General features: G+C 46.4%; 1 protein-coding gene across 2 annotated transcripts; it reads left to right on the top strand.

Annotated features, from left to right (window-relative positions):
- The first annotated feature begins 1,166 nt into the window (after nucleotides 1-1,166).
- il17rd (interleukin 17 receptor D) lies at nucleotides 1,167-16,568 on the top strand. Of its 2 annotated transcripts, none has more exons than XM_079748102.1 (16): nucleotides 1,167-1,317; nucleotides 5,830-5,887; nucleotides 6,620-6,739; nucleotides 7,967-8,085; nucleotides 8,733-8,850; nucleotides 9,276-9,320; nucleotides 9,399-9,550; nucleotides 9,813-9,878; nucleotides 10,041-10,095; nucleotides 10,216-10,326; nucleotides 10,435-10,619; nucleotides 10,868-10,983; nucleotides 12,811-13,059; nucleotides 13,338-13,748; nucleotides 14,989-15,296; nucleotides 15,727-16,568. In XM_079748102.1, the coding sequence occupies exons 1-16, from the start codon at nucleotides 1,222-1,224 to the stop codon at nucleotides 15,846-15,848; spliced, it is 2,331 nt and encodes a 776-aa protein (XP_079604228.1). In that variant the 5' UTR covers nucleotides 1,167-1,221; the 3' UTR covers nucleotides 15,849-16,568. The 2 variants fall into 2 exon arrangements, with proteins under 2 accessions (XP_079604228.1, XP_079604229.1); XM_079748103.1 differs by having other exon boundaries at nucleotides 8,736-8,850.
- The last annotated feature ends 1,570 nt before the right edge of the window (nucleotides 16,569-18,138 follow it).

An 18,138-nucleotide genomic window follows, 5' to 3' on the forward strand; every position in this document is an offset into this window, starting at 1 on the left:
GCCATACTTCATAATGACACTGCTGCTGCTCAAAGCTGGAGGGATCAAGGAAAAGGATTTGGAATGCAGCCAAGCTGCATGCAGCCTAATGTGATCTTCCTTCTCTGTCCTCCTCTCTGCCCCTATCACATCTCTCCTTCCTTCTCTCTCTTCATCCCTCTTTCCTATCACATCATACCTGCTCTTTTGGCATTAAATATGTAAATAAATAAAATATAAATATGAAGTTTAAATATGATACATTTTTGTTTTTTTTGGGACCTCATGCACCAACCCAGTACATACAACCATCAACTTTTTGGTATAAGGTCATGGTATAGAGTTAAGGGTAGGGTTAGGGTAACCAGTTAAGGTCATGGTATGGGCATGAGTTAAGACACGATAAGTCTTATACGGTTATGGGGGGGGGGGGCTAGGGTATAGGGTAAAGGGCTAGAGGGGTTAAGGTAAGGGCATAGGGTTCAGGTTAGGGTATAGAGTAAAGAGGGTTGGCGGAGTGGAAGTTATCTTGGATAGCCCTGTACTCAAGTGTATAACACAGGACATGTCGACATTATCGCCGATGCTAGTGATATGGTCAAAACCACGCCATGGGTTTCAATGTTATACCACTTTTCACCACCAGGAACCGCTCACAAACATAACAGCACTTTTTTCCCCTTTTCCACAGACAGTACCAGCTCAACAGTGTTCACTCTTCTTGCATATTTACTCAAGCATTACGGAAAATTATAACTTATTCTTTTTTAAGGTAACAAAACGACATACCGGTACTGTTGAGAAAATAGGGGTTTGTTAAGCAAACCAAGTGTGAATGACGCACATTGAAACAGTAGAGACCTACACTTTTGGCTGAATCCTAATGCCCCCACCTAATATTAAAGTACCGCAGTAATTAATTATAAATTATAAAGTAGGTCTAAATAAAGAGAATCATAACGTATGGAATTTTTAAAGTCTAATTATAATGCAAATTTAAAATATTTAAACTCTTCTAGACTGTACTATCATATAAGGGTGTCAGAAAACACAGGACAGTAGTAGAATAAATAATTCGAAAATTATTAAAATCGACAAAACCTAAATACAGAAAAAAATCCATGTACCAAAATATTTTCAATACCTGTCGCCCCCTAGTGGATGGTTTAACTTTCCCAACTATCCAACTCAGCAGAGTCAGATCCGAGCAGCAGACCCGAGACTGCAGACCACTGGGAGGAGATGGCGATTCCGCGGATTGTCCTTCCCCTCCTGGCTACTCTGTCTCTCCTGTGTACCCCGGGGTGGACCTCTGACCCGGACCCTTGCAACTCGCAGGTAAAAACAGCAAAAATCCTCGACACACCCCAACGGTAGAACCTGCAGCCGACCAACCGGAGAGTCTGACGGTCGGAAATCCTCTGCCTTCTCGGTTAGAATTTGCATGAACAAAGTGAACTCCTAACTATTGTTGACTGTCGATGTTCCTCTCGACGGATCATTGAGTTGCTTGCGTGTTCGCACGGTTATTTCTTATTTTCTTAGTAGACCAGATGTTTAAGCCAACTTTTGTGGTCAGGAATGTTATCGTTTAACTTTGTACCTGTGGGAAGACATTTCAGCATGTAACATCTCCACCGGGTTACCTACTGTCGTCTCAAATAACAAGTTAGGTTTAGATCATTTGTTTTAGTAGACAACAGTTATATTAGTTTATACCATTGTGGTTATCTTTTTTTACCAGTTTTGAGTTTGAGTTATCTTTCTAAATATTTCTCATAAAAACTGTGAAGCTTTCTTCTTTCTCATTCTCAACCATCTGCTCACGCCAGGGTCTGGTGGGACCAGGTGGGCTCGGGGGGGGGGGGGAACTCCAGTTTCAGGACTCGAACCGCTGATGACTTTAACAGAAGCTGAGTGTGCTGAATGTCAGGCTTTTAATGTATTGTTTAGCGGTGTATTATGCGTCCGGAAGAGACTTTGTGTGAAGCTTTATAGAGGAGCGGTTAAAACAAAACGAGGAGGAACCGGGTTCGATAACTCAGCAACACAGATCGTGTGTGTGTGTGTGTGTGTGTGTGTGTGTGTGTGTGTGTGTGTGTGTGTGTGTGTGTGTGTGTGTGTGTGTGTGTGTTTTAAGTGATTTCCACAGGAAGTTCACACTGTTTACCCTGCTGAAACATTCCTTCCTGCCCCCCCCCACGCCCCACACACACTCATTATCTCCCCCCTAACCCCCACCACACACACCTCCTCCCAGATCAAAGGAGCAGGAGGATGTGGGCATGAAGTCCTTCCCCCAGGAGTTACCTCTTTAGAGTTTTTGTGTTTGTCAGTGTGTGTTGTGTTTTTAGTGTGCTGTGTTTTTTTGACTGTTGTGTTTGTTACGGGTTTGTTGGGTTTGGTAGTGTGTTGTGTTTGTTAGTGTGTTTAGCTGCGTTGTGTTTGTTATTGTGTTGTTGTGTTTGTAAGGTTTTTTGTATATTAGTGTGCTGTGTTTTTTAGACTTGTGAGTGTTTTGTGTTTTGTTGTGTTTTTTACTGTGTTTTTGTGTTTGAGAGTGCGTTGTTGTAAGTGTGTTGTGTTTTTTAGTGTGCTGTGTTTTTTAGACTCTTGTTGTGATTGTGGATGTGTTGTGTTTGTTGTTGTGTAGTGCTTCATCGCGTTTTGTTGTGTTGTGTTTATTAGTGTGTTTTGAGGCCCAAGGCGTTGGGCCTCAAAGAGGTGACATAAGCCCCCTTTACACAGCCTGATGAAGGCATGATTGTTGCGCTGTTATTTCACCTTCTGAAAGGGATGGCCGGGCCAGGCAGGGCTGTGATGGTGTGTGTGTGTGCGTGTGTGCGTGTGTGCGTGCGTGCGTGCGTGAGAGAGAGAGAGAGACCAAACCTCTGGGAAATTAAGCATTTCGCTGCCCTGGTGCATATCGTGTGCATCACGTAAGATGCTGACACGGTTGTCTGTTGCTTATGTTATATATAAAAAAAAAACAGGGGTGCATTATGCCCGGTTTATTTGGCTCTGTGTTAAAAAAGCAACGGCAACATAATGAGATCTTCTTAATAGCTTCTTCTCCGGACCTTTGTATATAGGGGCTGTATAGAGACCCAGGGTGCGGTTCAAGGGGGACACGGAGTCCCAGGGGGTAGTTAAGGAGAGGATGTAAAGAGCCAGGGAGCAGCAACAGAGGTGACGTAGAGACCAAGGCTGTAGCTAAGGAGGGGACTGAGAGACCCAGGTAGTGGTTTAGGAGGGGACTGGGAGACCCAGGTAGTGGTTTAGGAGGGGACTGGGAGACCCAGGTAGTGGTTTAGGAGGGGACTGGGAGACCCAGGTAGTGGTTTAGGAGGGGACTGGGAGACCCAGGTAGTGGTTAAGGAGGGGACTGGGAGACCCAGGTAGTGGTTAAGGAGGGGACACAGAGACCCAGGTAGTGGTTTAGGAGGCGACTGAGAGACCCAGGTAGTGGTTTAGGAGGGGACTGGGAGACCCAGGTAGTGGTTTAGGAGGGGACTGGGAGACCCAGGTAGTGGTTTAGGAGGGGACTGGGAGACCCAGGTAGTGGTTAAGGAGGGGACTGGGAGACCCAGGTAGTGGTTTAGGAGGGGACACAGAGACCCAGGTAGTGGTTTAGGAGGGGACTGGGAGACCCAGGTAGTGGTTTAGGAGGGGACTGAGAGACCCAGGTAGTGGTTTAGGAGGGGACTGGGAGACCCAGGTAGTGGTTTAGGAGGGGACTGAGAGACCCAGGGTCCAGCTACTGGGGTGACATAAAGACACAAGGTCTAGTTACAGAGGGGACACAGAGACCCAGGGTGTGGATAAGGAGGGATCTTGGAGACCCAGGGTGTAGACACAGAGGTTATGTTGATACCCAGAGTGTTAATTTGTAGGTGACACTGAGACCCAGGTTTTAGCTATGAATCTGATCTGGTCAAGGTTAGCAGTCAAATTGTAATCTCATTAATCATTTAAACACCTTAGGTTTGTCTTGACTCACATAATATCCATTTATTCTAGGGGGGGGGGGGATTGAGGGGGTGTTGTTCTGCCCGAGTGCTCTTGAACCAGACACTGAAAGGCTTTGTGACCTCTAACCCCTGACCCCTAACCTTCCCCAGAGTCAGAACAAGGCCAGGTCTCCTATAAGAAGACTCCTCTTTGAACACATGACTAAGTCTGGAGGCTGGGGTCATGACCCTGAGACATTATGCTTCCTGTCTGACCGCAGGGTTAGGGTTCTGTTGATGCTGGGGTACCCCCGCCTGGACACACACAGCGCTACCCCGGATAAGTGGTCAGCACTTAATGCTTTAAGGATTTTACAGCTCGTAAGAACAATATGTAGTGATGGTGGAGAAACCAAAAGAACGTATTGTGCCGAAAATGATTTTGGGCTCTGATTGCACCTCCCAAGATTTGGCCGGAATCTCAGCAGATGACAGCGATGCAAACATTCTGTGTGATTGGTTAGAGAAGCATGATTTATTCAGATGTGATCACCTGTCTCCATGGAGAGACCACTGGTCTCCATAGAGGAAACTTCAGTGACTGAACCGAAATGCACAAGTATATAACAAGTCCTTTACAAGTCTGTGAAGGACTTCAATGATCTCAGCCAGCCGGAAAAGCAGAAAAAAAACTAGTTAGTTGGAAGTATGCGGCCCGCTTTAGAACAAAGAAACAATTAAGTTGCAGTCATCATTTTAACATGCAGACTGTCGTGTTAACATGGTCACTACGGTAACCAGGTTATTCAAGAGAAGATCGTTCAGTTAAAGAAGTTACCTCTGTGCTAAATCCAACCACAACATAGATTGCGTTGGGTTTATCACAACTGGATCCGTTGAACAGTTGATGATTTACATCACGGGAGAATTATTACTGAATGCTTGCGTAACAAGACGGGTACGTTTACAAGCACAGCTGCATATGTTGGTTCATGTCTCGTCTCTGCTCAACATGAAACGCCACGCAGATTTACATATAGTGATATGTTAAACGTTCGTTTGTGTGTCCTATCGCCACTGGGATTGACAGCTGCGAACTGGCTGTACAGGTTAACATGTGGCCTCATAAAATTATTAGTGATGTCACACCACGCATCATAATGTCCTATTAAAGTTCATGACATCACCTGTGTGTGTTTGTGTGTGTGTGTGTGTGTGTGTGTGTGTGTGTGTGTGGCAGGTTTTGTCTCTGCTGTGGGAAAGTCTATGGTTGGCTGGTCCTGAACAGGGCACACACACAGGCTTTGTGAATGGGGCTTCCCTGCAGTGCTTTTGGAGGGACAGGATGAGGGGGGAGGGGGGATTAAAAGCATGTGTCTCCACAGCCACGTGACTCTGGGACTGGTACACAAGTGTGCGTGTAGATAATAACCTCTACAATGTAAACAAGAGCACGAGCGATCATACTGAAGACATTACGATCATTAGATACACACATTTGCTGATCGTTGTGACCTACATAGCTACATTCTCATATACATGTATACACGTGTAAATATACAACCTGCTGTGCAGGTCATTAGCTATATGACCTCATTAACACATCTGGAAATGATACACACACACACACACACACGAGGGGTCTTGTTCCTGATGAGGCTAAGTGGCTCCAGGTGCGGAACGGAAACACGATGTAACCTCTTTTTGTTCTTCTTTCCACTACTCTGTTATCTCCTGGAGTTTGGGGAGGAGGCAGCCAACCGCTTGCATCACATCTGTCTCTCCCCCGTCTGTCTCTCACCTGTATGTCTCTTTCCTGTCTGTCTCCCCTGGCTGTCTCAAACACGTCTGTCTCTTACCTGTCTCTCACCTGTCTGTTTCTCTCTTGTCCCTCTATCAGGTTGTTTCTGCTCCTTCTGGTGGACTGAAGAGGCTGGGAGTCACCTTCAAAACAGAGCGTAAGATAGCTATCTGTCTGTGTCTCTGTCTGCCTCTCTGAAATTTTGAATTGATAACTTTAGATTATTTTAAAACATTAAAAGTTTTCAATTTCTAATGCAAAAGGATTTGTGACTTCAGATAGATAAATATGAATGAATAAATGTATAAATATATCAACACATGCGGGCAGTTTGGTGTGTATGAGATGGTACGGTATATGCAGGTTCGGGGACACTTCCTCCTCTCCCTCCTCCCCCTCTTTCTTTGTTATTTTCCCTAAAAGTCAAGTTCCTGATCCCTCCCCTTTTGTCCCTGACTGTCAGCCAGAAAAGCTGTGTGTGTGTGTGTGTGTGTGTGTGTGTGTGTGTGTGTGTGTGTGTGTGTGTGTGTGTGTGTGTGTGTGTGTGTGTGTGTGTGTGTGTGTGTGTGTGTGTGTGTGTGACCTCCAGGTATTTAAAGACTGGACACAACTGGGTGATCTTTCCTCTATTCATTGAATGATGATGAGGGAGAGGAGAGCCGCTCAGCCATGAACGGGGAGAGGAGCAGAAAAGAGGAAGGATGGGGGGGGGGGGGGGTCTTAGACACGACTGACTAATCCTCTTTCCTTCTTTTGATGGACAGGAAGAGGGGGAGGAGAAGTGGAGCAGGGGAGGGGTGGTTCCTCCGGAGAACAGGAATATAATAACTTTAACAACAATCTGTCCATCTGGTTTTCCTATCTACTGATCCACTGTGTGTGTGTGCAGACTGCTCCTCCCTGCCTCTAGGTAAACATGTGATCCATGAGGTCCTCAATGTCTCCTACAGTCACCTGACCTGTGAGGACCGCCTGGCAGTTATCGTCAACTGGAACCCCAGCCCTCTAGGTACCTGTCTGTCTGTCTCTCTACTTGTCCGACTTCTGTCTGTCTACCTGTCTGACCACCTGTCTGTCTCTCTACTTGTCTGTCTTCCTGTCTGACAGCCTGTCTGTCTCTCCACTTGTCCGACTTCTGTCTATCTACCTTTCTTACAACCTGTCTGTCTCTCTACTTGTACGACTTCTGTCTGTCTACCTGCCTGACAACCTGTCTGTCTCTCTAGTCTCTACCTCTCTGAACACCTAGCTGTCGGACTTCCTTTCTATCTGTCTCTATTTGTCTCTCTACCTGTCTGACTGACTTTCTGTCTGTCTGTCTGTTTGACTGTCTGCATGTCTGTCTCCACTTGTCTCTCTACCTGTCTTACAACCTCTTTCTATCTCTATCTGTCTGACTTCCTGTCCGTCCAGCCACCCTTCTATCTGTCTTTCTATCGCAGACTGTATGAAGACAAATCACAGGCGGAACAAACAATTCAGAATGAGCTGCACACAAGAGATGTAAATAGAGAAATTCAATGACTGCGTGTGTAAGTGAACTTTAAAGCCACCGTCCGTGAACTGCCAATGATTCATCGTGTACCAAAAAGGATGTTATCATGGCCCTCACACACGGTTCATGTGGTGGTCTGCACACCTCTGAAATGTTGAGACTTGTTTTCAAAAGGCCACATCCACATTACGCTTATGTGCAATAGAGGCAAGATTGTGGTAAATTATTAGTTATTTTTTTACAATGCACGGCTTACTGACTTACGACTGAGCTAGGGGTTCTAAATTCAATTGGAGGGCAGTAATGCCTCTTTGTATACCCAACAAATACATTTCCTTTTTCCAGGAACATGTGTGTGTGTTTGTGTGGGTTGGGGAGGGGGCGGCATTACTTAGTTTATCAAAGGGGGGGCCCAACAAAAAAAGTATAGTGAAACACTATATTAACATGTATACTAGAAGTGAGCGATGCTGTAAAGTAATTCTCTCTCCCTCAACAAAAGTGTGTGTGTGTGCATGTGAGTGTTCTGTGGTATTTGGCCGGAGGCAAGAAAAACCAGTTTTACCACATATACATACCCCTCCCCCACAAGGTGTGGGTGGAGAGATGCTATCCGAGAGCCTGGTGGAGGTATGGAGTTACATTCCTCCTCTTCTTCTGCCCCTAATAGTCTGTCTGTCTGCCTGTGTCTCTGTCTCCCCATCTCCCTATCTGTCTGTCTGTCTGTCTTTTTGTGTGCAGGTATCGAACATGTGCGTGGGTTTAGGGTGTACGTGGAGGAGAAGGACCCCGAGGGGAAACAGTGTCAACATCTGATCCTCAAAGACCCCCGACAGCTAACCTTCAACTACAGGAACACGGTACGCTAATGGCGCTTCTCCAGCGGCGGGTACGCTTAGGACCCAGCGCGCCTCAGCCCAGTAGTGAGGGTGCGGTATAGCCCAGCTCAGTTATGGCTCGCGTTTCCTCCGCCGACAGTACCCTTGTGGTAGGCCGGGGTTTAAGCCGGATGGCGATAGCCGCGGCAGCTACGTAAGCATCGGGACCTCATAGCAGCCCGTCACAGTGTAACCTGCTATTAAATCCAAGGAAAAAGAAGAACGCGACAAAATAAAAGAACAACAATGTAGGACGTCCAAGCGGACGTTAAACTTTTGTGTGTAATTTTCTTCAATGAACTAAGCTCTCGCAGTTGCACAGAAATACCTCGCTGACGATTCTGACGATACTGTCGCCCAATCATTGGACGAACAATCTCGCCGGCACCCTTTCAGGCGTCTCAGTACCCAAACGGAGGAGTACTGCGAGACGAGTACGGCTCAGTCCGGATCACGGCCACTTTTGGCGGTGGAAACACGACCACTGCCACACCTTTGCAGACTGAACCGATCGCACCCTCCGGTGGAAATGCGCCATAATACTCACGGTACGCTGATGCGTGCCGTGTTCAGACAGGAATTCAAACTGTGTAGAGCCAGGAGGTTGATTCCAAACTGTTTCCTGTTAGAAGCTGAGCAGCCTGGCGTTCCATGGGTTGAACTTTGAAACAGACTACCTGGTGCGCGTGGTCCCGTTCCCCACACTGATGAACGACACCTTCCCGCCCTCCTTCCTCAGGACCAACTGTGAGTGGGCACATGACCGCCAATCATACATACCCCTGCCATTGCAGCATATCAAATGCAGCCAGGACATTGCCCGTTGAAATAAGACTGCAACAATAAGGGAAATTCAATGCTGCATTACTTAACTTTGAGCATATAATATGATGATAAATATTGTCTTTTCTGTGAAATGTTGCCTATATCAGGGTCAATAGCTATTTGTTTTTATTTTTATTTAACTTAGATATTTGTTCCAAGACATTGTCATAATTACAGCTTGTTGAACAAGATGGAATGACTCCTGTTCTTGCATAATAACCTATCCTATATGATTTAATGAAGATAAATTAGGAAAAACACAGGCTGTAGTCAGGCTTAAAAAAGCGAATCAACTTTTCACGCCTGATTAAAGTGTACAAGAATGTGTTTGTGTGTGTGTTTCACAGCCTGTGAACTGCTCTTGGGTCCAGAAAATTTGGCATGTAAACCATGTAAGTACATACACGCATGTCATTTGATTAGGACAAGTTAAAGAAAATCTTCTAATAATATAATTGTAACCTCTGCAGATTGGAAGCCCAGGACTCTGAATGTGTCTCAGAATGGCAGTAATTTGCATGTGGCGTTTGACCATGCCCCCTCCACGTTTGGCTTTGCTGCCTACTTCCTGTACTTCAAACTACGACAGGAAGGACCATTCAGGACGCAGCGCTGTACCCCTGTAAGACACCTTCACCACATCCTCTCACCTCTCACAAGTGATTTCTGTTTAGAACTACAGATTTACATGTGACCTGGAAGGACTACCGATTAGCATGTGATAATTAAGGACTACAGGTTAGCATGTGACTGTGCGTAGGACTATGTATTAACCTGTGATCATGCATGCAGAACACCAGTTGAACGCTTATGTGTATAGGACTACTGATTAGCATGTGATTATTTGTCGAGGACTACTGATTAACATCTGATTATGTGTGTAGAACTACAGCCTGCCCAGAACCTTGTGTACCCTGCAGGACGTCGGACCTGGAACCTACGCTATCGAGGTGAGATTAGTGCTCACTGCTGAGCGGCTGTTCAGTTGATACAGGTCTTTCATGTGTCCCACATAAAATACCTGTTTAATGTGGGACATAAAAAAGACATTGTTCTTCTTCATTGTTTTTTTTGTTAATCTCTCTCTTTCTCCCTATCAATCTTACTCTCAGTTAAGAGATGAGAATAATTTGACAAGGAGACAGACGCAATTCTACGTGGGCCAAGGTTAGACACACACACGTTTTTTTTTTGTGATAAACGTGTATTGGCAGTATGATGGGCATGCAGTGTGTTTTTTTTTGTGTGTTTGAGTGTGTTTGATATTTAGAGGGTTTTGTGTTGCAGGCCACTCCCCCTGGGCGGGGCCTATCAGGGCGATGGCCATCACAGTTCCTCTGGTCGTCCTCTCAGCCTTCGCGACGCTCTTCACAGTCATGTGCCGCAAGAAACAACAAGGTTAATACTAACACTAACCCTCTCACCTTGACCCTAAGTTAGCTATTCCTATCTAGTTCTACCAACTAGTTACTTCCAGTGAACATGGCTCTGCTGCTGCTTCCTTAGAAAACATATACAGCCAATTGGACGAGGACAGCAGCGAGTCGTCCAATCACGGCGCAGCTCAGAGTGTTGAGAGGACAGGGCCCCGGCCTAAGGTGTTGGTGGTCTACTCCAACCGAGATGGAGACCAACACAACTCCGTCGTCCAGGCCTTCGCCTACTTCCTGCAGGACTTCTGCAGGTGTGAGGTGAGAGAGGAACGGTTTGGGTTCTTTGGTACCATCTAATGGCTATTTCTCAGCCCCTGTCATGTTTAGATGCAGAGGAAAAACCTGTTAGTCAGGGTAACCAGGTTCCGGAGCGATAACCATGCTTACATCACATGTGTAGTGTCACTATGGTAACAGGGTTAGGGCAGCAAGTTGAAGAAGAGAGATTTGGCAATGGGAGTGCGATATGAGGTATTAGATCTGAGCCATGTGTTGGAACCCTGCAGGTGGTGCTGGACCTGTGGGAGCACCTCCAGATCTGTAAGGAGGGCCAGATGAGCTGGCTCAGCAGACAGCTGGACCAGGCAGACCACGTCCTCGTCATCTGCTCCAGGGGACTGCGGTACGTTGGCCTGCTGTGAACCCTAGCCCTAACTCTCATTCATCATCACGTTCATCATCAACCTCGTCGTTCCAATGCAACGTTTACCATCCGATCATGACAGGACGCAGAACTGTTAGGTACGGACCGTCCCAGATCGGATCTTGCTCAAATTGTGTTCTACTGAGCGGGGGAACACATCCTGATGGTGTCAGGCTTGGACGCTGATCCGATTGCATAGGTGTGTGGACATCGATCTGGGCAAAATATAGGCAAACTACTGGCTACGTTATTAAAACCAAGCCCCATGCCTACACACAGAGCCAGCTCTACTTGGCGTGAATACACCATAAGACCGGGGACGCAGGAAGTCAGTCCGAGTTGGGGGTGCTGAAAGAAATTCTATATGATGACGTCATAATAAATGCTGCGCAACATTCACGGTTTTCGTATTAATATGGCCAGCAACATTTTACACCAGTTTTAAAATGCTTTACACTACAGCAGACCTGTTGAACACCAACATGGTTTATGTCAAAGCAGCATAGTACCATATTCAGCTATGGACAGATCACACAAGGAATGGAGGTTTATTTCTAATCGGAAGACGATTTATTATGGACGGGGTCACAGCTACGCTATACGGGTAGCAACAGAACAAGGCACTTGAACTTAACTATAAGACACGCACACTAGCCTACTATGTTTTTGCTGCTACGACTGAAGGGTCAAAGCCTAGGAATTTGACTTATTATAACTAACATAACAATAGAGAAGTTGAACTTAACGTAAAAATTAAAGAATACGTTTTCATTTCCAGAGCACCTGGCTGGGAAGTCAAACTCCTTTGGGTGGCCTGGCAGGGCTCTTCACCAACAGAGTTAGTGGGTGGTGCCGCGGGTGGCGGGATTATTCCAACATAGGATTGACCGGAGGGGGGGTTAGCATTGCTGCAGTCTTTTTCTCTGCTACATAGCTGCTCTGAACTCTCCTCCTCAGGAGTGGTGGGGGTACAGGGGGCCGCTGGCAGGGAGTCGGCTGCCAGCGGTTCTGAAGTTTGTCTTTTTTGGGGCCAGTATTTAAAAAATCTGAAATTCACTTCTGGGACATGTTGCAAATTGCAGCTCTATCTATCTTTCGCGCATAGCGTGTGCTGCGTTGTGCGTCATACGTCAGCCTACACAGACAATGTTCTAAAATGAAATTATAATATGATAAATATCATTAAAAGGGTGGATGTCAATAATTGATGATAACCATGTTGTATGATAAAATAGAACTCTCAAAAACAAAATATATTGATTTGTTCAGAAAACGTTTTTCACTTGCAGTTTCAGCCCCTGCGGGGGGGGGGGGGGGGGGTCTGCCCGCGTCCCTGCATAAGACAGACTGGGATTGTGTCTTTAGTTATTCTAGTCACCTCGGTATTTCAGCCATGCTAATATGAACACCAAATGATGTTCCAACTGCATAAGTTGCTGTTATTTGTAAGACTTCATTAGATGATTTTGATTTCGAACATAGACAACGATGACAATTAACCTGACGTCTTAACAAACTTTTTATACCATTTAAGAGAACAACATAAGGGCTTTTTTTTTGCAGGAAAATGTAATCCAAACACATATCTGGCCACATAGTTTGAATTCAATTGTCAAGGGTGGACGTCAGTCCTGTGTTCTCACCTGGTGCATCTGATCACAAAAGTCTCATTGAAAGACATGTGTAAACAAGGCCACAGAGATACAGAGACATAGCCTATTTGAGTTATTTCATATCATCAGTTTGGTTCTATGATGTTAGGAGTACGATTGTGAGCCTCTCTTCCTCTTCTTCTTCTTCTTGTAGTTACCATGTAGAGAGGAAGAGTTGCCGGGGGAAGACTCCAGTAGGTCGTCGTGGAATCAGCAGCAGCACACCCGTTGGTGGAACAGGCAGTGACCTGTTCATTGTAGGCGTAGCCATGATTGCGGAGAAGCTGCGATTGGCCAACCAGGGAGAAGGCGGCGGGGGCGAGGGGCTCGGACGCTATGTGGCCGCGTACTTCGACTACTCATCAGAGAACGACGTGCCCACGCTGCTCAGCCTGGCGCCTAGGTAACCCCTCAGAGTAACGCTCATTAACACAGGTTATCACAGATTACGTATTCGGTACACACAACACATGTTACAGAGTAAACATCGATTCAGATAAAGATTTGAAGTCCCCCAACACTAATTGATGCAGATCAGCAAGAAAGAACAACGTAAATAAGAGCGTATGTTGGTGGTTAAAATGCCAGAGAAGAAGCTAGGCTCATCTCATCACCAGTGGCAGTGGCTGATGTCTCTGAGGAGCGTTTCCACGGTGATGACGGAGGCCGTTGTGTCTCCAGGCTGAAGCTGATGGACCAGCTGTCCCAGCTGGTGGTCTGTCTGCACCCGGGCGGAGCGTGGGACTCGTCGGACCGCACCAGCGCGCCCATCAACGCCTCCCGCCGCAACTACTTCCGCAGCCGGTCGGGGCGCGCGCTCTACGTGGCCATCTGCAACATGCACCAGCACCTCTCCCTGCACCACCAGGACGCTGGCCCTCCCGCCACCGCCTCCTGCTCCTCGCCCCCCACCGCGTGCTCCCCCTCAGGGGCCCAGCCCCAGGGGGAGTCCTCCCTGGTCCTGAGGGAGGTGTTGGTGAAGACGCCCGGCGGGAGACGGGACCTCCTGCAGAGAAACATGCTCCTCCTGGCGGACGGCTCCAACCCCACACTGGCCGCGTGCTCTTTGGCAGGAGTTGTTCCTTCTCTAAGGTACACCAGTAGTACAGAGGGTTCTACTACAGTTCATTACTACAGTAGAGTAGAGCGACCCCCGGTCTTTCTCTAAGGTACACCAGTAGTACAGAGGGTTCTACTCCAGTTCATTACTACAGTAGAGTAGAGCGACCCCCGGTCTTTCTCTAAGGTACACCAGTACAGAGGGTTCTACTACAGTTCATTACTACAGTAGAGTAGAGCGACCCCCGGTCTTTCTCTAAGGTACACCAGTACAGAGGGTTCTACTACAGTTCATTACTACAGTAGAGTAGAGCGACCCCCGGTCTTTCTCTAAGGTACACCAGTACAGAGGGTTCTACTACAGTTCATTACTACAGTAGAGTAGAGCGACCCCCGGTCTTTCTCTAAGGTACACCAGTACAGAGGGTTCTACTACAGTTCATTACTACAGTAGAGTAGAGTGACCCCCGGTCTTTCTCTAAGGTGCACCAGTACAGAGAGTTCTACTACAGTTCATTACTACAGTAGAGTAGAGCGACCCCCGGTCTTTCTCTAAGGTACACCAGTACAGAGGGTTCTACTACAGTTCATTACTACAGTAGAGTAGAGCGACCCCCGGTCTTTCTCTAAGGTACACCAGTACAGAGGGTTCTACTACAGTTCATTACTACAGTAGAGTAGAGCGACCCCCGGTCTTTCTCTAAGGTACACCAGTACAGAGGGTGCCACTACAGTTCATTACTACAGCAGAGTAGAGACACTCTTAAGTGAACTTTTTCCTTCTCTAAAGTACACCAGTACTACAGTATGGCTCTGGGGGGCTGAAGGGCTGATTATGGTCCCACGTCACACAACGCGAGGACCGCGCAAACGCTTCAACGCAGTCATGAACCTGTTTTTTTTCTGCGTCAGGTTTTAGTGAGCGGACCAATCCCAGCCCTCGCTGCTGCGTCGCCTCGACAGAAGGTTACAATATTTTGGGAGCCGCACGTCAGCCCCTTGCGGTGGACGCAAGGAGGGTCCGCTAGGACGTTACGGGTCCGTAAACCCCCTTGTGTTGCGTGAACTTGGGACCATAATCAGCCCTTTAGTCTAAGTCTAGTTTAAGCTAAACTACTACACAGTACTGCAGTTGGGAAAGGCTCTTTATCAGGACTTGGTCGTTCTTAAAGCTACACCAGTCCTACTGTAGGATACTGCTACATGCGTGGACGCATCACGGCTATACCCTAGTTTCTGGTTGAGTCTCACTCTGTATGATGTCTTCCCTCAGGTCCTCATCTGGAACATCTGGCCTCTCGCACAGAGCACCACCTTCGTCATCATCTCCCTCAGGCTCCTCTTCTTCCTCAACACCCTCCCTCCCCCAGGATGACCCAAGCCCCTCCCCTCTTCCAGTCACACCTACGCTGACAGAAGCCCCGCCCTCTCCTCCAGAGATCCTGCCCCCTCGTGACTCTGGGATCTACGATTCGTCGGTTCCCTCCTCAGAGCTGTCCATTCCCCTGCTTGACGGTCTGTCACAGGACCAGACAGACTCCGCCTCCCTGGCAGACAGCGAATCATCTTCCTCTGGGTTGGGTAAGACACTCAACTTTTAGCCCACTAATAGAAGGCGGCATAAACTGGTGGATAGAGAGAGATAAAGATACATTTTAGAGTTAACATTTTAAGATCTTTATTGTATTGTATTAATTTTTTTTTGGTAACATTTTCTTTATCAATTTGTATCCTAGTTTATGTTTTGTGTAGGTTTTCCATTAGTATGTCCTTTATAAAACTTAATTTGACAGAAGAAGTTTGGGAGAATTGAGATAAACAAAGATGTACAAAATACAGATGAAGATAGAGAGACGAGCAGGACTAATAGACCAGCCGGACTAACAGACCAGCCAGACTAACAGACCAGTAGGACTAACAGACCAGTAGGACACCTCCAGACCAGCAGAAGTACAGTAGGACTATCCGACCAGTAGGACTCACAAGACCCCTGCTGTGTTTCTGGTTCTAGGAGACGAGGAGCCTCCTGCTGGCGTCTCCCTGCACTGCAGCGACCTCGGCGTGTGTAAAGTCCAGCTGCACCACCGCCCTCTACTGCCCAGCGACACACTCACACCCCTGGCCTCAATTTGACTCTGAACCCCCTGGCTTCCCTCATTCTACGCCTCTGTTATCGCTCTACACCCCTGGCATCACTCTGCTCTGCACCCATGGCCTCCTTCTAACTCTAAACCACTCGCTAATAGCCGTGAAACCCGAACCCTCTCGGGTCGTGTCCTCTGACAGAGGCAGAGGGTGGTCTTCTTCACCAGAGGAGGTCCTGGTCGAGCTGGACTGATAATTATGTTCCCGGAGATGAGTCATTCCAGACGAAATGGACTGTGTGTGGAAACGACCCAAACCCGTACCAGTCAGTGGATGTTCGGGTCTGTGGATTTCCAGCGGTGGAGACTTGGAGGAGGAGGGGAGTTGTGCTGTCGACCATGTCTGCTGACCCCTCTCTGGCCCGGACTCTACGTAGGGTGCTCGTGTCGGTACAAAGGGTCTGGGTGGGAAGTCCTACGTCCAGTGAAGTATCAGAACTCTGTAACTAGTTGTTGGTTGGTAATTTGGTCTAGACATGACATAATGGATCTTAAAGGGAGTAGAATAACTATAAAAGATGTTACTGTAGACTACTGTATCTTTAGGAGCTTTATAAAGAGGGTCCTTTTTACTATATGTAAATATACATTGTTCTCCTGTTCTGCTTTGTACAGTTGCATGATATTTGAGCTTTGTCTATGTTAGGATAACGTACTGTTTTATAGTACTCTGATGTAGGGAAATAAAATGTCGCTCTTTTTCTTCTGACCTACATCTTTATTATAAGTGTGTGTGTGTGTGTGTGTCGTTTGCCTTGTTGTGCAAACGAGTTATGTTCTAGAACCTAGGTTATGGTCGGAGTGCAAGGCTGGGGTTAGCCGGGGGGGGGATGGGGGTGGCTAGCAGACAGGGTTGGCGTAAACCAGGGGGGTGGGGGGTGGGGGGTGCTAGCAGATAGCTATAGTGTGTGCTCTGTGGAGCGTCTCTGCCTGAAACCACATGGCCTCGGTAAGAGCCTGACTCATCGAATCCCCACAGCGTCGACTAAAGCAGCCGAGAGCTGGGTGGAATGTCAGACCGCTGGGTGTACACTTCAGGACCTGAACGGGATAAGTTGTTGTCTGCGTTTTTTTCCAGACCATAATAAGACCCGCCATATGCAGGGATGGAAGAGACACCTCGAGGTGAGGGACAACACCTACTGGATGATGTTACTATAGCAACTAACCTGAGTAAGTGTCAGTTTGAGAGCTACTTTATGAACATGCTTAATGACCTAACTAGAGCTTGTTAGCTCTGGGAGCTAGTTTGGTGAATCCAACTACATAAACAAACAATAAATGACAGCTATTTTAAGGAAGCCATCTCAGTTTACTACCAAATAAAGAGATATGAGTGCTAGTTTGGTGAAACTAACTTAAGTATAGTTAGTACTGAGTATTATGAAAGACGAGTCTGATTTAACAGTACAATCTGTAAGAGATTAAATGTATTTACATTAATCATAACATTACAATATTTCATCAGAGATTAAGTAAATATGTTGAGTCAAAATACTGGATGCTGCTTTTCTCCCTGTACCCCGTGTTGCCAGATATGAAACCAATTGGCACACAATCACAGCATGCTTAAGCCTTGGAAGCCAGCAAATATATTGGATAAACAAGATTCTACAAGGTTCCTCCAGACCTAAATTGCCTATGTTTCTAAACAGCTCCAGGATCAGAGTTGTTGTTAAACACGGGTACTTTTCAGAGCTCCCGGAGGATTTTGAGACCGATTCAAAATGAGCTGATTTTTAACTTTCAAACAATAAATAAATGGCAAAAGTACACATAAGCTGATGAATCTACATGGACTATGTAATAGTGGATAATCAATCACTATGTAATAGTGGCTCATCTCAAATTATAGTGTTAGCATTCAGCTTGTCTTGCGCTTGTGTTATTTCAGTATCCTCCTCATTGTCTGGGTAGGAAGGGGCTGTGAACTTGGGTTGCAATTCCCATTTTAATCGCTTGGTGTCCATGTTACATAATGTACCTTTAAATTATTAACGCACACTCCAAAAAACGTTGTGTGTGTGTGTGTGTGTTTGTGTGTGATTATATGTAATTATTGTCATAATAATATAGTCAAATTATATTATGGAATAATGTTTTTACTGTAATCTAATTTTGCATTAGGAAATTAATTATGAAATGTGTATTTTTTTGATTATAGTATACCTGTGGTGTGGGATGATTAATATTTTTCATATTTACATAATGATAACTACTAATTTCTTAATATATGAGTGTAGAATATTCCAAATATGCTGAATATCACGAGTGGAGCA

Source organism: Pollachius pollachius (assembly GCF_949987615.1).
Source record: "Pollachius pollachius genome assembly, chromosome: 12".
NCBI lineage: Eukaryota > Metazoa > Chordata > Actinopteri > Gadiformes > Gadidae > Pollachius > Pollachius pollachius.